General features: G+C 38.7%; 1 protein-coding gene and 1 long non-coding RNA gene across 10 annotated transcripts in view; both read left to right on the forward strand.

Moving 5' to 3' along the window:
- Nucleotides 1-8,059, forward strand: part of RALGPS2 (Ral GEF with PH domain and SH3 binding motif 2) — a 157,057-nt gene extending 148,998 nt beyond the window's left edge. For all 9 annotated transcript variants that reach the window (XM_064454463.1, XM_064454465.1, XM_064454466.1 and 6 more), the window contains one exon: nucleotides 1,557-8,059. In XM_064454463.1, coding sequence (XP_064310533.1) covers nucleotides 1,557-1,586 — 30 coding nt within the window. In that variant the 3' untranslated portion in view covers nucleotides 1,587-8,059. The remainder of the gene's footprint in view (nucleotides 1-1,556) is intronic.
- Nucleotides 8,060-10,111: 2,052 nt separating this feature from the next.
- Nucleotides 10,112-15,422, forward strand: LOC135314068 (uncharacterized). The gene is made up of 3 exons (XR_010373551.1): nucleotides 10,112-10,597; nucleotides 11,354-11,414; nucleotides 13,572-15,422. It is a non-coding gene; the product is annotated as an uncharacterized LOC135314068 (long non-coding RNA).
- Nucleotides 15,423-19,842: the final 4,420 nt, after the last annotated feature.

Here is a 19,842-nt window from a genome sequence, read left to right on the forward strand (position 1 = left end):
AAGGGCCTTTCCAGATCAGTCTGTGCTTTCTTGTTCAGTTCTGCTTCCAAGAGAAATCTGAGGAGTAAGGAGGGCTGCAGAAGCTCCCTTGAAAGTATTTGAGACAGTACAAAGCAGAGGAAATTGTGTTCCTGGCTGGAGAATGTGGGAAGAGTAGCAAATAGTGGCAAAGAGTTTGGAAGGAAGTGGTCACTTCCAGGCAAGCCTGAAAACTGCCCTCTGAGAACAGCTTTTATTCAATAAGGATTAACAATACTGTTTAATGCAAACTTGCTTAAAGCATTCAGCCCCTAGCTTGTGCAAAAGCAGCAGGCCTAAGGATCTTGGTGGGGCCTCCTGTGGAAAATATGACAGCAAAATGAAGGTAAGTGTAGGAGATTTTAAAAGTAAAAAAGGAGGGGAGCATTAATGAAAAAAAACCTGCCACTAAAAGGCCAAAACCCCTGCTACCATAATCTGTTGTATATTTTCTGTTTTCTGGCACATTGTAGTTGTACTATATCGGTTCTTGCAGCATAGTTGCTCCCATAGAAGCAGCAGTGCTTCCCACAAACATTAGGTTACAAAAGTTGGTTTACCAAATCGGTAAAAAAAAAAGATGCTGTAAATGTTTTCTCTTGATCATGATTAGACTCCTGAGCAGTGCTCTCCCTAGAGGAGTGCCTTATGGTACTGTTTAAAATGAAAGATCTTGTTTGCTTGTTAACAGTATGACTGCTTAAGAAAGACTGGATGTTTAAGTGTGCTTTCAATAGAGTATACGCACCTACCCACTTGACTAATATTGTGAACTATTTTAATAGAGATTATTTTTAATTTTAATGGTGGAACTTTAGCCCAGTTGATCATTCTTGCTTCTACAGGTAGATAGTAAATGCAAAGCAAGAAATGCTTGCTTCAAATCTGACCAAACCGGTTATTTATTGACAGTCATCAGGATTGTGATGGCTCCTTAATAACCTGAGTAAACAGGAGATGTTGCTGTCAGGTAAATTCTTGATCGGGAGAAAAAGGGGATATCAACTAAGGTAATGCATACTAGCTTTAATCTTCATGAAAGGGAGTGATGTCTGCAGCAGGCATTCAGGTTTCCTATGGGAAAAGCTGAGGCAAGTGTTTATGCCTCATTTTTTTAAATTAGTCTTAAAAATACTAGAGGGCCTACATCAATCACTGACCTGTGTGCCAAGAATTCTCTAGCTGGGACTCAAGTGAGAAGGTTCTGCTTGTGTAGTTTGGTGCTAAGATTTATCATGTTAAGGTTGTTTTGCTGACAACTTAAATCTCAAATGTTATCAAAGCTAATAAGATCTACGGCCATATAATAAAATTACAAACCATGCAGCAGGTTAATATTTTGGTTATACCTGGGGTTTTCTATAGCTCTAAGTATATTTGTACCACTGAATGATAGTTGCATTCCTCCTCCACTTTTTTTATAATGCAGCAAGTGTTAATGATGTGCATTTAAACAGGTAGCTAGTCTGTGAAACAGTGGAATATAAGTAGCTACTACCCAAAGTAAAATCTGCTATCATTTATATTTTTGTTTTCAGGTTCCTGCCAACTTGATGACCTTTGAATAATAGGCTAATTCAAAACAAACAAAAGAACAATTTGAACCATCTCATAATTGAGAATAAGGTCCTGATGAAAAACGTGCCAGCTGTATTCTGTGCCAGAACGGAGCCTGTCAACTCAATCTCTGAACGCTGGAGCCCTGAACAAAAACACTAATGGCTGGGGAGTAGAGTCCCCCAAACTAAAAATGGAGTTGCAACATGAATTGCCGTGGACCATGCTTCGTTATATTCTCTGAACTGACCTGTGGAAACCACTGCCTTAAAGAGTGAAAGGAAGAACAACACGAAACACCAAATAGTGTGTGTGAAACTTCTGGCGGTGCTGTGCTTGAGTTAAATAGATTGTAGCTAGTTTGAGTTTCTTTTAACTTTATACTAATTTTGAAAATAACTCACCTTTTTAGGCACTCTTAAGAAAACAAGTAAACTGGTATTTAAGAGTTGTATCAAAAGCTGTGTATGAACCAGGTAAAAGAGGTACTACACGTTCTAGAGATGTTGTTTAGACTATACCAGGAGTTCTCGATGGGAGCTTGTCCCAGGCACACTTAGCCTGGAGCAATGTTATTTCTCTCAGACCTACAAGTATAAGAAATGTAACAACTCCAAGTGTTAAAATATCAGTAAGCTTGCAAACATTAGTACTGTATGGGAGCCATATTCCCAACAAGTGGCACAAAGGCTGAGCACTTACACACCAAAAATCTTTTTGGTACATTGTTACCTAATTCCTGGTTAAAAACGTAGTTCATGTGTTTTGGGTGGTTGGTGGGTGGGTATGCGTGGAAGAGACAAAACTGAAAGCACTGTTGGGTCAGAACTGAGTGTTTTCTTCCCATTTGTTTCTACACCTGTCACTCTCCTACATGCAAAGGTTGAATGACAAAAAACCCAGTGCCTGGGTATAGCTCACTGAGACATTTTACTTCTCTGGGTATCTGTTAATTATCAGTTAGGGACCACTGTTAGTGTATGGTGTTTCATAATATCACTTACGATCTAAATTTTAAAAAGGTAGAGGCACAATTTCAAGCTTTCATGTTCTCATTTGGCAATAATTGATTTTAGTATGTGTCTGGGTCAAAATAGTTGACATTTTGTGGTATTGATAACATGGCCTAAAGCAGACCTTACATACAGAAGCTCTTTTGAGCTTCAGGTAAAAATTAATTTATTAGAAGGTAGGATAACCGAAGGAGAGAAAAGGCGTGACACTACCAAAATTCCATCCTTGACAGGAATAATTCTTGGTCACTGAAATTACTCACAGAAAAAAAACATTATGATTGTAAAACAGGAGCCATGCTTTATATGTGTGTTTTATGCTGAAGACTTTGATTCTTGCTTTATTTGCGTTTCCTTGATGTCACCTAGATATAGTTTCCTAAACGACTAGTCTTTCTTCAATCTTAAAAAATACGATCTTTGTAAAGCAAGGAAACATTGTCCAAAATATGAGTCCGATATCAGAACTTTGAAGTCTGTGAAAAAGTAGTAACTGTTCCATTGACGTTGTGGTTTAGTGGCCGTAAATACGCTTGCAGATTCCACCATGAATAATCCTTTTTAAAAAGAAACAAGCTACCTACCAGTCTGTGGCAGAGTTCTCTGACTATCTAATAAAGGTTTCTACTAGTAGTTATTATTTTGAAAATGTACCGGTTTGTTTATTGCATCTGAGTAGAAGCCTATAAATTAACTTCTTGGGTTTTTTCCAGAGTCAAATTAATCTCTCAATGGAAATAATTGATTTCTGATTTTGGGGGGGAAATGGGGAGGGAAGGGCGGGCAAAAAAGGATAATCTGATCTCACAGTAAAAAAAAAAAAAAAAAACAAAAACCGAAAAACAAAACCCCAAACAAACAAACAAAAAATGACCAAACCCCACAACAACAACAAAAAAAAAACCACACAAACCCCAACCACTTGGTGATGGAAAGTGTAATAGGCTGGTTTGTTTCCAAGAATTGTTCTTGTGAATTGGCCCTTGGCAGAAAGAAAACAGAAGGATGCTTCTGTCAGAGTTACACTACAAGTACTGTGGGTATTTGTGTCCCTTTGCAACTTTTTTTTTTTCTGTTTTGATGGGGAATTAATAGTCTGTTCTGATCCTGAAGTCATGTGTTTTGGGAAGGGGTTGCTTGTGCTGAGTCCCTCTTCAATTTGCACATCTCCCAGGTTTACCCATGTTGATGTATAGTAAAGACATCTTCATAGGCAGCAGTGTTACTGTAGTAGACTTGCACAACCTTAGTTTTAGGGTCTTTTTAAATTTTATTTTAAAAATTACTTAACGTGTGTTTTTTTCTCAACAACTAAGTGGTTTTTAACAATGTGTGTACTTTTTTTAAGCATTGTGGATTAGCCTGTGGATTTTGAATTTTTAAATAAGCTATTATAGGTTCATTGCAGCATAACTCTATCTGTTCTTCTGTTAGTGAAAGGAAACATGCAACTGGGAGCCACAGCCTAACATCACACAGCTTTGCTAAAGACAGAACCAGGTCAGAAGGTGTCATTTATTATTTTTTGTGTGTGTGTTTTTCTAGCTGTTTTGAGATAGGTTTTTATGGTAGGAAGAGGGTGGGGAAGACGATTCACAAATCATCATTTAGTGAATTGTTGCTGTTACCAACTTTCATGGTTCTTAGGCCTCCTACTCTTCCTTCTTTTTCTACCCTCAGATATGCTGTTTTTTGTGGGAGAGATTGAATATTGTGGGAGGAGTTTCTTAAAATGTGTAGCCAGAATAAGTGAAGTCATTAATGACAACACGGAAAACATTATTGGCACTTGTTACCGTGAGTAGTTCAGTACTTTCCCATGGTTTGCCTTCTCTTTAGCCACATTAGTCCTACAGGGCAACAGAGAAATACTGAAATGTTATCTATTTTGAGATAAATGGTGCTCAGAAAGAGGTGGTGGTTGTGTTCCCTGAGGGAAAGCTGCCGCAGCAAAGCTTTGGAAAGCCTCAGTCAAGTCAAAAACACTGTAAAGAGCATAGTAATGTGGGGGGTTTTGTTTTGTTTTTTAAAAAAAGGGTTAAAATCATTAAAATCAGTGCTGAGAAAACAAGGACAGCAACAAGCTCATAGTATTCAGGTAAGACTGTCATCCGGGCTACTTCAGGTAGTTGGCAGTTTCTCTGACTTTTATTTTTAATGAATTGCTCTAATTCTTTATCTTGTTAATAACTGCTAAAATAGTTCAGCTAATATTTGTCCCTTTATTTCTTAATATTTTGATTTTGAAACTAAAGATGTCCCTTACAGTTCCCTGTGTTGGAGGCATATGAGCAAAAAGTATTTAGAGTAGATCTTCATAGCAAGACTTCACATGTAAATGTTAATCACCTGCTGACTGCTGACCACTTTGTTAGCTAAACTAACAGTCTGGGGAAGGATTGAACAACGGGGAATGTCTGGTTTATGAAATTGGTGCGGTGCATTGGAAATACAGAACATTGCAGTGTTGAGTAGCTATATTGTTAAACTCTTCGAACTTTTATCTTTCTAACTTAACCCATACTACTTGCAGCTAGGTTTTTCAAACCTGACTTCTATTCCAGTGTTCTTAGCAAGCAAATAAGGAGATTTAGTTTTGAAAAATTCTGATACTTTGAGTAAACATAGCTCATACCAGACACATATTTCATTTTGCAGACGTTTCATGCCACAGGAATATTACTCAGGCTATTATGATTCATTAAGTATTTATGTGCAAGTTATAGGCATTAAAACTGCAAATACTAAATGAATACACATAAATACTTAATGAATGAGTTTTAGCACCCAGCCTTAAAACTGTGTTGCTGTTAGCTCTTTTAAATTACTGTGAAAATCAATCCTACTTAAGAAAGATCTGAAAAAGGAAAATACTGTAATGACACACATTATTTGTCAACTCTGCAGCATATTAAGCAGCCCCCTAGTTATGCAGATGTTTTAGCCTCCTGCTTGAGGAGTCGGTGTCTCTTTTGGGAATCAGCTGATTACCTTTCCTCCTCAAAATGCAACTGCAGAGCACTTGAGCTTTTACCAAGAAAAGCGTTTATAGAATTATGCATATTTGAAAACATATTGGGAGCAAAAGAAAGCATTAAAAAATCACTGCAGGATTTTATTAGCTATCTTTTTTCTCACTGGAAGTAAATTAATCTAATTTTTCTTGTAACATCAGCCTCCTCCATTTGCATTTATACATTTTCAGTAATAGTCCTCCTCTATTAGTATGAGACATAACAAATGTTAAAAGCAAATGCTTTCCCTCCCAGCAGAATTAATCGCAGTTTTTTGTGCTGCTAAGGCACCCGAGGAGGTGAGGTCCCTTTCGATAAAGGGCGAATTTATCTTGTAATTTTGGTAACTGTAGCAAATCTTGTCCAAATTAGGACAAGATAAATCACAGGAATTTGTTTCTTCTGGCTCTGTCAGTGGCATTCTTCTTCATTCTTTGTCCTTTTTCTTTTTTTCCTTTTGGTATGCCAACTCACCAGCATTGGAGTTTCAATCTCTTCCATGGCGGGCTGTAGTATGCTGCCTGTTGAAAGCATCAGGACACCAGGGCTGGTACTAAATCACATCAGTTAATTGCTTATTCTCCCGACAAGGACAAATATTAAAAGTTTTGTTATTTAAATATTGCCCTTTTGGTTTAATTTTTCTCCAAGTGGCTTATGCCTAGGCTGATTTGGCTTGGGAAAGTTGTCATTAAAAGAATCCATACGAGTGGACATTGAATTTGTTTGTAGGGGTTATCCTTTTTTTTAAAACCATCGTTCTAATTTGTAATGCATCAAGAGGGTGAGTGCTTGGGTTTAAGGAGGACTTTTGTCAGTGCCTTATTATTAACTTGAAGACCAATTCCTTTATTTCAGTGCTGAGAGTACCATAATGGCAGACTTGCTTACTGTGTCCTTGATGTTCCAAGGGGTAACATTCCTTACAGTCATTGCATTTCTGCAGAAATTGGTTGTTTTGGTCAATGTAAAATGGTTGTGGCTTGAGTTGCTTTAGTTTTGTTTGGGGTTTTTTTCTGTATTTGAATAGCCTCTTTTTAGGAAGAATGTAGTGGTATTTGGTAGCTTGGGCTTGTTCAGCTTTTAACAGAACTAGCTCAGACTTCTTCAGAATTAATTTGTTTTTATTTTGGTATGTCTCTAAATAGATTTGGAGTGGGGGGATTGAAAAGTATAGTCCAAGTCATGGTCTAGACCACATGAACTTAAGAGCCTGCATTATTAGAAAGGATCTTGCTTTCCTCTTTCCTATTTTGATTTAAACATTGAAGAGCATTCTTAGGAGAAGATTTATTTCTTACAAGCTTTTTGCTAATGTAAAATAAACACTACAGGAAAAAACTGTTTGTGGAAAGAGAAGGCTTGGATAAATCTTACTTTTTCTGAATATTCTGTAAACTCAGTTTTATATATTGTACTTCTGGTGCCAACACTGTGGAGAAAGTACTGTCCTTCACTGAAACAACTGCTACGAGATTGTTTTAGTAGCAAGACTTTATAAGCCTTGGAAGGGGAAATGAAAGAAAGAATGTGTTGTTCTTAAGCAATTAAATATTTGTTTTCCTGGAATACATCCTTATAAAAACATAGCAGGTTTACTATAGTGTTTATAAATTCAGATGTTGGAAAAGACGGGAAGGATAATTTGAAAATTAATCTTATGCTTTCTAAGAATCTTCAAAGACAATAGAAGGGTTAGGTTAAAGGAGAAAAGAGAAATTACTTAGCTTAGCCATGCCTGTTGCAGAACAGAGCTGGCAAGTTTTCTTGACATTATGTGCTAAGAAAAAAGGTGTAATGAAATGGAAGTTCCTGCAGATCTCAGCGTGGTTATGGCTGTTAGCCTGATCTTGCTCTTGAATGACTAAAGTGTCAAATATTCTGTTCCCTCTGTGTGTTTGATTAGCATATTATTTCTCTTTATTTGGGTAGGTTCTCACCTTCACATGTGTTTCCTGAAGGTATTTCTTACCATTCCAAAGCTGTTCACAGATAAAACTGAAAAGCAGTGTATAAATTTATTAACTACATGTTGAAAGAAAGGGTTCTAGGGTGCCTTGTTTTCAGGCACTTCTGTCTCCTGTGGGTATGGAGCATATCCATTCAAATACTACTGTACTGAAGTGTGAAAAGCACCAGGAAATCATATATATGTTTTATAAGAATCCTGTAAGGACCAACCATCACTGGAAGGGGCATCGGGATTGTCATGCAGTAAACACAAGCCATTTTTAATATTCCCTGCTGGCGTGAGGCATTATAATGGTAGTGATTGCACTATGATCTCATTGAGTGATGTGCAGTTCAGCTGTCCCCTAGCCTTTTTCTTCAACTTTTTAAATACTTTATTCTCTGTGTGTGTGTGTGTGAAAATTGTGTGTTTGCATAAGCTAGTTTACATGAATTCAAGTACAGGTTTCAAAAATCTTTCCTACTGAAATAAATGATTTAAAAGATCGCCTGTGTCTGAAGTTTTAATTTCTCATTAAAAAACTGCATTGATACTGCAGCCAGGTTTTGCAACATGGGAAATGACTCTTTCAGAATGATGCTGAGATCTGCTGGAATTTTAGTAGCTCTCTTCAGTGAACCTCTGAAATGGAGCATGTAAATATACCATTCTCTGTTGGTACAAAAGAAATCCAAGAACTAGCAGGAAAATACAGTTCGTTGAATAGACTTAAGGTTGGTTTCAGAGATCATTCTGTTAAATAATGTGTTTTTCTCTCCATGGTAGTTTATCAGACTTCTTTTCTGTTGGCAGATTGGTTCCTAACTAAAGGAGCAACTAGATGGAGGATAAACTAAAAATGAAGAAAGAATTAATAGCATGCAAAGCCTTGTACTGCGTTAGCTTTTTGTTTGGTGTTGCTTCTCTACTTTCTGTGCCTTTTGAATTCTGTTAAGCCTTTCTGAACAGGATCATACAGGCCTCACTGGGAAGTGCTTTGGGGTCGGCTTGAGAAATGCTTGTCAGATTGGGAGCATTGGGCCCCCTTCTCTTTTTTTTTTTGTTTTGTTTTGGTTTTGTTGTGTGTGTTTGGTTGGTTGGTTTTTTTTACCCCCTCCTTAATGGAACAATTCGTTTCATATGTATTTAGAAAGAGAGGAGGAATGAAGTAGATTTTTATTACACACACACACCCTTTTTCTTATTTCCAGATCACAGAGTTTGAGGAAATGCTTTGTGCTCAATAGTGGAAAAAGAAACACAGAATTAATTAGGTGGTCATTTCTATTTTCATTTTCTTATTCCTTTTCAATGCTCTTTTTGATACTCATCAGTTTCTGGCAAACAGATTTTCTGATGAGCTGCTTCATTAGCTCGAATGCTGGCTCCCTGCTCTCAGGCAGAAGCCCGAGACTGCAAGCGGAGAGGCACAGAGAGAGTAAAGTGATTCTTGATTCAGATACCTCTCCTCAGAAAAGGCTTTTTCTCCCGTTTCAGCTGCATCTCTCTCTACAGCAATGCTAGTGGTTCTAAGCCTGGCACTCTCCTCTGTTAGCTCCATCATTTAGCTGTGACTTCCCTCTCTCATACACTTTTTTGCCTTTAAATACTGAAGGGCTATAGCATCTTTCTGCAGTGCCTGTTAGCAAGAGTCTTTGATGCTTTTTTCTCCCCCTCCCCCCAGTCAAGGCACATGTCTGGAATCCTTTGGCCTCTTTTCTTACATTCTTGTCTCTTGGACTGCTGCTTACAGGAGAGGGCCTCCACTCCATGGAGGAAGAAGACAGGTGGGGTAAAGGCACTTAATATCTTCCTTGCTTCCCAACTGGACTGATATTCAATGTGGGTGTGCTAGTGAGTCCATCAACTGAATGTTCCTTTTGAGATTGGAAGAAGTATGAACTACTGCCTTGGTTTTGTAACTTCATCTTTGTATTTTTTCTTTTCGCATGTGAAGGAACAAGAGCAGGGGGAGAGAGGGGCTTCGCCTCTGTGGGAGAAACAGAGAAACCAAACCACAATGCGTGAAATAAGCTGAAAAGAGGAGATGATATTTTGCCTTTTTGTATTAGGCTTAGTTTTTATAAGTGAGAATGTTAAGCAACAAAAATGTAAGCGGATGATATCCAGATGTAAGCAAAGGATATCGTTTTGGCATGAACTGTAAGCCTCGATTGAATGGTGAGGAGATATGTTTTTTGTAAGAGCAAATAAATTGAGTACAGAAGACTGAATCCATGCTTCTAACTTGTAAGTAATACTTTTTATTAGTTTTCACTTAAACTGAGCATTATTACTGAAACATGCATCCTAACATAGGTAATATTTATCTTTGCACTGGTATTTTCCTCTTCAAGTTCCCCATTTTCAGTTCAGTATAGTACTTAAGGACAAAATACAGATCCAAAGTAAAACCTTCTGCTTGTCTCCCTGAACTGGTACAAGAGACTGTTAGTTGCTGCTGTGCAAAACTAGCCTTTACTAAATGCCTTTTTCTTGCTCTTTAAAAGCAGTAGTTTGTATGTAATGTGTATAACGTGATAGAGCATGTCAGGGACTTGGCGAAAAGTTCCAGCCTATAAGCTGTTGCAATTTTTATTCTGAAACATACAAAAGGACCTGCTCAAAGGAGATCTGCAAAGGGAAAAATGAGAGCTTATCTTTTTAGGTTAAAAAAGTAGGTTTTGTTTTCACATGTAGCAAAACACAAAATGAATCCGAGCCATTTTTTAAGCTGAAGAGAGACCTCACACAAGAATACAGCCAGCAGCAAAGTGCTAATATATGTTTCATTTTCTTTTCAGGTAGGAAAATGTTTCACTTCCATTATGGAAAAAGGGATGAGGAGCTGAACTGTTTTAAGATCAAATAATATAGCTAAACATTTAAATAATTCATTGCTTGTTGAAGATCCACGTTACAGCCAAGGGTAAACTGGCTTGCGTTGCTCGCTACCTGACTGCAGAATTTCTTTAATGTTTTGGAACAACTGACTGGAATATAGAAAGCAGCTCATTCTGTGGGCGAAGATGTATGGAAATACAGTGAGTGAGCGTGAGAAGAGGGAGCCGTTGCCTCATACAGGAGCAATCCCAGAGCAGTGGCTTAGAGAAAAATTTATGGTATTGTGAATAGCTCAGTAGCATTATGTGGTACAAGTGGGAAAAGAACATGCAAATTCAGTGTTCCCAATGCTGAAACAGCAGTATGCTCTTTAATGAGTATAAACATGTATCTAACATTTAATCAAAACAAGACAGTCTAAATGGGATAATTGTGATCTATTATATTTCTTGATTTGGGGATATTAGGTATTAGCAAGAATTTTACAAACTTTTGACTTGTGCTACGTATCCAAAATACTGTGCATAGGCAATTATTATAAACCCAAGTCACTTCCACCTCGGTAATCAGTTCCCTGTCAGTACAAGATCTATGTTACACCAGTGCTGCTTTTGTTCTAATACCCTGTCCCTGATACCTGTATCAGAGGCTTCAGAGGAAAGAGTAACCCTACAGTGTGCAGCTGAGGAGTAAACTTTTAGCAAGGTTCTGACACTTAATGGCTGGTTTATGTATTGAAAACTTTATAGTTTCATCTTAATTTCATCCAATATGATGATGGCTCTGTAATAATGAAAATATTTCCGCTAATCTCTTAGTTTCCTTGATGTAGTCCATCAAAATATATGTTATTTAAAAATTAAGGCATTTCTGATAATAACATTTGAGATGCGTTGAAAAGTATGTTTAAAATAACCCTCCTCCAGAAGCTTAATTTTTAATGTTGACTATTTCAGCAATCTGGATTACCGAACAGGCCCGCAAGCAGCACAGCTGGGAGCTGTAGGGACTTTTCAGGTAAGATTAAATAATAAATAAAAAAGTAACACATACTGGTGCCATTTCTAATCTTGTTTTGACCCAGAAGCCTTTGCTTGATAGCCCAAGGAATTACATGGGAGTGCTCAACAGCCCCACCTTCCATTGCAGAATGAGTCTCTTAAAGACTGGATAGCAGTTGAATTGGTCCTTCCAGAAAGGATCCAGTCTTTTTTGTACATTTGTGAGGAGTCATATACATCGAGATACTTCATAGCCACCATGTAGCATGCCCTGAAATGTATCAGACGTAATGGCTTGGAGAGACCATGTTCAGCAGCACATCTGGCATTCTTTTGTACCGAACCTCTTTGACACTCGCTAGAAAAGTGCCAGATAGAAAATAAGGATTATGTTCTCCATATACTTGGTCAGTTTTAATTTAACCTCGAGTCTTGCTTCTAGCAGTCTCTGAATACCACAGCTATAGAGAAATAAGAATCCACTCCTGATGTGTCTCGCCTGCTGTCCTCTACGCCACCAAAGCTGTAGGAGAGTTTTGTGACTGTCAGCTGGAAGCAAGGTTGTACATAAAGCCCTTTTGAATTAAGCTTGCTTTTTTTATAAATCCTTAAGTGTTTTTGGGGAGTGGACAGAGAGAGGGGAGATGTGGTGCTTACAGTCCTTGTTCTAGAAAGAATGTTTTTCAAAAAGGGGTTGTAGCTGTGCATGTAAGATGATAAAGAGCAGAACCAATGCGGCATGAACACACCAAGTCAGAGCCAGTGTGAAATATGCCCCGGGCTATGCGCTAAATCTTGGTTTACATCTCGTCAGAGACATCTGTATATTATTACTTATTTTTAGGAGTCAAAATACTTCATGTAATGTCTACACATAAGGTTATTGCACACAGCTTTGCATCTAATTTGTGAGGTGTTGAAATAAGGAAACTATTTCAGGATAAATGTATTAGCTATTTGGTTATCTGAGAATATCTGCTAGCCATTATACAGACACATATCATGCTTGCTACTATGGTATCTGATAAATATTTACTAAACAACATCTTGCTTAAATCATATTCCTTGTGCTGCTGTTCTTCCAATCATATGTGGGTGAATGAGAGCTGTCAAATTAAGTAACTTGATGGTGCTAAGATTTCAGGGGAAGCTGTTCCTCAAGAGTGTGGTGATGCCTTGCTTCCCAATTCTTAATATCGCCAAGCAGTTAATGTGTCTGCTTTTACCATGGGATGCATCATTTGCTCTCGGCACCTTACAGAGGAAAATGGTATCATACTGTCCTTGTGCCAGAGATGGAGAAACTGAGGCACAGCAGAGAAGTAGTAGGTTTTGTGTTCAGTGTGCAACAGTAATAGTTCCAAGCTGGAGATTAAGCTAGCTCTGCTGAGATTATATCCAGTGCACTTTCCAATGGGCCATAAATGCATATAATAATCAAGCAAGAACTTGTCAGAGTACATCTGCTCCAGTGTTTCTGGCAAAAGTATATCCGTTATCCTGAAATAAATCATAGTTTTTGACACTGATGATGTGTGGAGGTAAAGCCTGTCAGTGGCCTGGCCGTGTCTCTCAGACAGTCAGACCAAGAAAAATGTTGGGCAAGCTAAATCATTTAAATTCTGGTACTGCCAGGGCTGTAGATGGGTGTATGCGGAAGCAGAGCCCCAGGGATTTCAGTGGGACTCCATGCAGACAGAACGATCTCTTGTACTCAGAGAAGCTTATAATATCAAAACCACTATAAGAAAATAGTCTCTAGACGAAGCTTACTGAGCTGAAGACTTTCCAATAGCACATCAGGTAATGCTCCCAAGAAGTGGTTTACTTAACATTAATAATGCATTTGGATGACTGTGAGATAGCCTACTGCTCCTCTTAAGTCTTCTGCCAGTCTCAGAAGGGGTAAGCCACTGGTCCTCTTGCCATTTTGTTTTCATAAAAGTGGCCAGGGAAAACATAAGTGCGACAGTTTCTTCAAATGAAAAAGGCAAGGAAAAAATGATTGATTAGGTCCAAGTGTGAAAAGGAAAGTACACAAACCTCTTAATTCATCCCCATATGCTGGTCCTTTTCAAGAGTAAAAGGAGGTAACAAATCCTGCAAGGCTTATACATTTATTATTTTCTATAATTCACTGCTTTGTGTTGCCTTTGTGTTGCTTCTTTTTCAGTGCTGAATGTAAACGAGCAAATACAGTGGGTTTTCTCCTTCTGCTGTGCGTGTACAAAGATCTTCCAAAGGAGGTTTTTGTGATGCATCAGACTGGTTCACCTTGAGCTCATCAAGTTCTTCAATTAAGCATGAATTCTTTAATATATTGTTCTGCCTGTCATTTCTAGTTAGATAATGACATTGAATGCTCTGATGATATCAACCCAGTATTTGATCCTTCAGTGTCAAGGATATGCAACGAAAATGTAATAGGCAGCTAGATTAAAGGAAAAATATGCTGCTTGCAAGGAAATAACCAATTGGATTAAGTCATTGCTGTTTTGAATGTTGGTAACTAGATGAATTTTCATTTCTCATGGTTCATTTTAAAGAGCTATTTAGGCACCCGACACTCCATATTTTAAGGTTATGTTCCTGTTTTAAATCTACTTCCTAATTCACTTTATTATTTCAAAAATGTATTATTCCCATATTGTGAAACTTGAGGCTCCTTTTACCCGTGTTGTGGAACAAAAGAAATGGAAAAGAAACATCTGAAGTAAGAGAAGATTGTCACATGAACAAATGTGCATAAACTGGCTATAAATAAAAGACAGGTTTCACACCATCAAGGCGGGAAAGTTTCTGTTACAGCTTCTCAGAGGAACAGTGGGGAGCAAGACCCGAACTGTGAGCTTTTTGTGGGGATTAATCCTATCATGAAAGAAATGCTACTACTCGGGTGGCTGCAGTGTCAGTCTCACTGTTAAATATTTAAGAAGTCATCCTCTAAAGGTACTTTTTGAAATATCATATTAGTTCTAGTTTGTAAGTGGTACAAAATACTAATTTGAAGTCCAATTGTACTGCAGGGACAAGTATGCCTGGCTAGAATGGTGCAACTCTTACTGAAATCTGCCACTTTCTGGGAGCTCTCGGGGTAAACCCAGAATTTACTTAGGTTATGCCTTCAACCGAAATTCAAGTTTGTGAGGTGAAAATTTTCAAGTTATGATGTCTGAACATTTCAAATACCTATGAGCCTCTGTTTGTCTTAATTTAAATTGTGGGGATCTCATTACTCTGAAAATGCAAGGTTAACTGATGCAACTCCTCCAAAAATGGGCTTTGGTTCCTTTGTTAGTATTAGAAGATTAATCAGAACAACGAATAAACAAATATTTTGTATGTAAGTAATTATAAGCTACAGAAAAATATTCTTTTAATTTTCCCTAAAAGATCAGGCTAAAGATTGAAGTTAGAACACATTTCTTGTGGTAACCTGAATTTAAGTCATGTGAATCGAGAACTGTAAGGCTTCCATTAGCACACACGGAAAGTGGGATTGGATCTGTAAAAGTATTGACAGTACGTCCCGTTCCAAAGTTGTCTTTTTTTTTTTTTAAATTAAAAATTAAACAAAACCCTCAAGTGGCTTTTCAGTTAGCTGACAGTGCCAGCACACTTTAATTTCCATTAAAACTGAAGTTGCCACACTCTTAATTTTAAATGGAAATAGTGTTCTGCTGATGTCACTAGTGAGCTTTTTCTCCCAGTAAAAAATGTTTGTATTAGAGTGACTTTTGACAGGAAACCCCTGTGAATATGTTTATCTTGGTGATCTGCTGCTGCTTTAGATGAAAATTGCTATACCAGTCAGCTTGTGGGAGGATAAAACTTTTTTTTCATTCTGTCAATTTAAATCCAATGTACGCTGCTAGATATTGGAATAAATGTGGTTTGTTTCTGCTTGGAAGCCCGTTCTGGGAAGAGGTGTCTCATGCCAATGCACAAAGGCTGTTTCTCATCTTGTTGATTTTTTTTTTTTTTTTTGGTTGGTTGGTTTTGGGTCTTTGGGTTTTTCGGGGGGGTGGTGGGGGGTGGTATGTGTTTGTGGGTTGGTTTTGTTGGTGGGGTTTGTTCTGGTTTTTTGTTTGTTTTGGGTTTTTTAGAACAACATCTTTTCTGCCGGAATGTGTCCATTAATACTTGTGTATAAACGATTTGGTAAATCCTCTCTTGTGCCTCAGACTTCTGCTACTCTTGTTTCTTTCCCCAGCCCTCAAAGAAGTCACACGGATGTGCCAGGCTACCCTCAGGACTGCTTTTGGGGATCCTTTAGGTCCCCATCTGATGCTCCGTAGCAGCAGCTACTGGGTTCACCTTGTGCTCTGTCTTGATGAGCTTTTCAGCAGAGTGTTGGGTAGAGGCACTCTTCTTCTAGCCTGCTTCAAAACCTGACCCTTCCATCTGCCCTGTGGTAGCTCTTTAGGCAGAACCTCTCCAGGCATTCAGGGAATAGGATAGTCCATTTTTCTGTTGCTGTGAGACTAAATGCTCCATCAACGTGCAGTGGTCCTCAGTAAGGACCGTTCAGGAAAATGTTACCTGTGTTTTCCAGCATTGTAAGAAATGTTACTAATCCTAACTGGGAGAAAAAAATCAAGTATAGCTAATATGGAGCACTTTCTCTGTTGATTCCTGAGAATTTCACACTTCAGTTGAGTACAATAGTGTTTTGGTTTTTTTTCCTTGATACAGCTTTCATCCAAAAGGGTTTGCCAAATGCTTTACAGATCATACAGAAAAAGAGAAATCGTTTCTGGAACCTATTGGATCAGTCAACAGTAAGCAACCAGTTTACCCAACTCATAAAATACAGAACCTTATTTTGTTAGGACATACAAATCTTTCTGCTGTCAAACAAACAAAAAAAAAACCCGTCCCGTTTAACCTGCCACTACCAAGTTGCCTCTGTTTTTGCAAAAACGGCCAATGGGTTTTCAGTTATCTCAAAGGGCATGACTTAGTCATTTATATTTCTACTGAAAGGTGGTGGTTCCCATGGTGTGTATTTTGACAGCATGGGATCAAAATTCAGTACAGCTTATGCCTTTCTGTCAGTGATTTAGAAGGTATCTCACTAGTGAAGTATTTGGAGGAGAGGCACATCTGTAAGAAAAGCTTCCTTCACCCTGGAAGGGCTGGGAAGTACAAACTCCAAAACGTATTTCCATAATAGCCAGTTGGTATGTGTGTCTAAATTGGTGCAGGATTACAACTCATACGTGCCTTTTCTAGAGCTACACTTTCGTAGCAGATGGCAAAACAACCTCCCTTTTTTCTTAATTTGAACTCTAGGAAGTAGTGATGTACTCCCAAATGGGGTTTGTGCCAGTGAGATATAGCTTTTGTGGGATCTGCTAGCTCCCTTCCAGGGGAAGGCTTTCTTTGCTGCCTTCTATTTGATCACCATTTTCTCTTCCACTTTGAGTTCATGATGACCAAGCACAGTTCACCGTGTGTGGGTGGTGTAGCTGGTGCAGGGCAGTGGCAGAAGGTGGGTTGTAATGATGAAGTCCCTAAAGACTCAGGCCAAATACAGTTGTTTATTATTATTTTCTTATTTTTCTGCTTTCTTCCTTGTCTTTTTTTTAAGGCTGGCTTGATGTTATATCACTTCAGACTGACGCGATTAAGCAAAACCTTGCTTCGGATTCCTGATGATCCCCCTCTGTTTTGTATTAACACTGGGAATTTGTTTCTGGGTTTTTTGTGGTCAGGAGGCTTCCCTCCCCCACCCCTGGCCTGAGATTGTTCAAGAAATGTTGAACGGAGTGCTTAATGATTTCCAGTGCTTTCTCTTGACATTTTAGTTTTGGAGAATGAGCAATGCCTCCGCTGGGGACTTCCCTGACAGATCCATGTCTGAACAGCCAGGGCTGGCTTCCAAGAACATTAAATTCCAGCTGCTTTTCCATCCAAGGCAAGGTTAGTTTAGTATCCCCCTTCCTCCCTGTGTCTTTACAGCAGGAGATCTTCTAGCCAATGTATTCGTCATGTTTCTGAGCCTGCCTGCTGCTTGATTTATGCAGAGAGGACTAGGGAGAGAGATTCCTGAGCTGTATGCTGAGTGTGAACTACCTGCAGGTGTGCAGCAGGGCACGATAGCCCAGCATGGCTCGGTCCATACATACATGGCTCAGCTGGTTAGTCCCCACACATAGACAAACAGTGCTGAGATTATACTCTGCACACTCAAACACACAAAACGCGGCAGTAGCGGTGCTATTTCAGTTTAGTAGAGGAATCTTGTGAAATGCTGGAGACTTCGCCACATGGGAGCTGTACGGAGATGCTGAGGTGGAGTGAGGGATGCTGAGACAGAGTTTCTGAGCCGATTCTTGCATTTGATGTTGCTTTCCTCATTTAAGAAAAGTGGCAGTGAAACACTATGGTGAAATACTTAGGTAAAGGGTAGATAACAGTGTGTAAAGCTTCAAGAAAACTCACATCATCTCTCCGTAATATTCCTTGTTATTTTCCCATGTTGTGCATTTTATGCATTATGTGAGGCAAAGCAAGTGACTTAATGCCTGTTTTTTTAAGATTGGTTATGCATATTTGGTGCCTGGCTTAACACTTCAAGGAACATAATTTTCGGTGGTATAATGGGCTGTTTGAGTCTCTCTCTTGTCAACTGGGAGTTTGAGTATGCGGCACCTTTGGAAATTCAGCCCGTTCTGACCTAGCAACTGGCAAAGGAGAAATCCAAACCTATCAGTGGCTATTTAAACCTGAGATTTCTGCTTGGCTTTGTCTCATCTGAGCAGAATAAGATGTACCCTCATGTGCTCTTTCAAAGTTGGTTTCACATGTGCAGTCGCATGATGAAAGGCACCGCAATGTTTTTAGAAACCCCAAATGTAACCAGTCTCCAGCTGGTAAAATTGTCATCGTTCACAGCCTAATTGAACTACGGAAATTTACCCAAGTTAGAGGATCAGGTCCAGTGTACACAGCTGGGAACCAAGCTGTGCTCAGTAACTATCTGTGCTCACTACTAAGCCCAAGCCAACTGGGTTGCACACAGGTATTTCTCCTAGGTAGCAGCACATGGATCAATGTTCTCTTGTTCGCGTGTATCCGTGTCGTCCCCTGTTCTCCTTTCCCTTCTAGGCAAGCAATGCTTTACTGACACCAAAGGGGAAAGGCATCATAAGATGAAAACCGATCACTTTTTTTCCTGATAGTTCAGAGAAAAACATTTCTGCCTTTACACTTTACCTTCTTCAAGAGTGGTTGTAACCTGTTATGTACCTTTTCCTTGTTTGTAAAACAAGTACGACTTATGCTTGGTATGTGCAGGGGAGAGAACAGCAGTACAAACTTAGGGGTGTTTATTCTTCATTGATACAGTACTATTGTAGGTGAGAAAAGTTAAAGGAGGTTTCACTTAGGTCTTTTATTTTTCTGTGACTTTGTGGTCATATTTCCTAAAGCTTGTCTACAGATCTGTACTAGGACCAAAACCACTAAAATGCTTTAAAGTCGATCATTTTATGCCCCTGTGTATTTAGCTAGTAGGGTAAAATTTTTTTGTTTTTCTTTTTTTTTTTTTTTCCCAGAGTCTATGAGATCATTCAAGTATGGAGACTTGGCAGCTTCTCTGTGCATACAAAGACGGCTGTTTGAATGTCAGACCGAGTGTCTCTCTGGCTAAGGATAAATTATTTGGTGTGTTAAATAAGGATTTGTTGCTTTATCTGGCATGAATAAGGTTCATTTATTATCAGTGTCCTTTCATGATTTACATTGGACTGCAGTTTTCTATCTTTCAGGTTTTTTCATGTTTTATTACATAAAAGCATAAGTATTTCTTTTTAAAAAAATTGGTAATAGAAAGGATTGTAGTAGCGAGTTAATACAGTTTTAAGGCCAAGAAGAGGCACTGCAAAACAAAAAATAAACAGCAGTAAATACAAGAGAAATGGTGGGATTGGAAAAACAAGGTGGATTTTTACTTAGGCTTAACTGATCATTTATATAGCGGGCTGTATAGAATTGAACGGTCACTACAAATAGTGAATAGGAATTTCATATACATGAAGAATTCTTGGTGAAGATAAACCTTACCAAAAAAACTTAAGAAAAATTGTTAGTACCTTTTCAAATTCAGTTTTCGTATCCAGAATGCCTCGTACCTCTCAATGGAGAGAGAGAGAGAGAAAGAAAAAACAATCTCATCCTAAAAAGAACTGCATACATGGTCCAATAATTATGGTTATCATCTGCTCTTTCTGGGGTGGGTGTATTTTATGTACGCCAGTGCCTCCTGTTTCAGAGACACGCTAGTCTGTCTTGGCTCGAGGAGGAGCCATTTACAAAGAGATCTGCTGCTTGAACCATGAGTAGTTGCCAGGGTCAAGCATGCTATCTGCGCTCCCTGCAGAGGGTGGGTGCTCGGCCCTGCTGAACTGCTTGGAATGCTGAAGGGATGGAATAAATGT

Source organism: Phalacrocorax carbo, chromosome 6, assembly GCF_963921805.1.
Source record: "Phalacrocorax carbo chromosome 6, bPhaCar2.1, whole genome shotgun sequence".
NCBI lineage: Eukaryota > Metazoa > Chordata > Aves > Suliformes > Phalacrocoracidae > Phalacrocorax > Phalacrocorax carbo.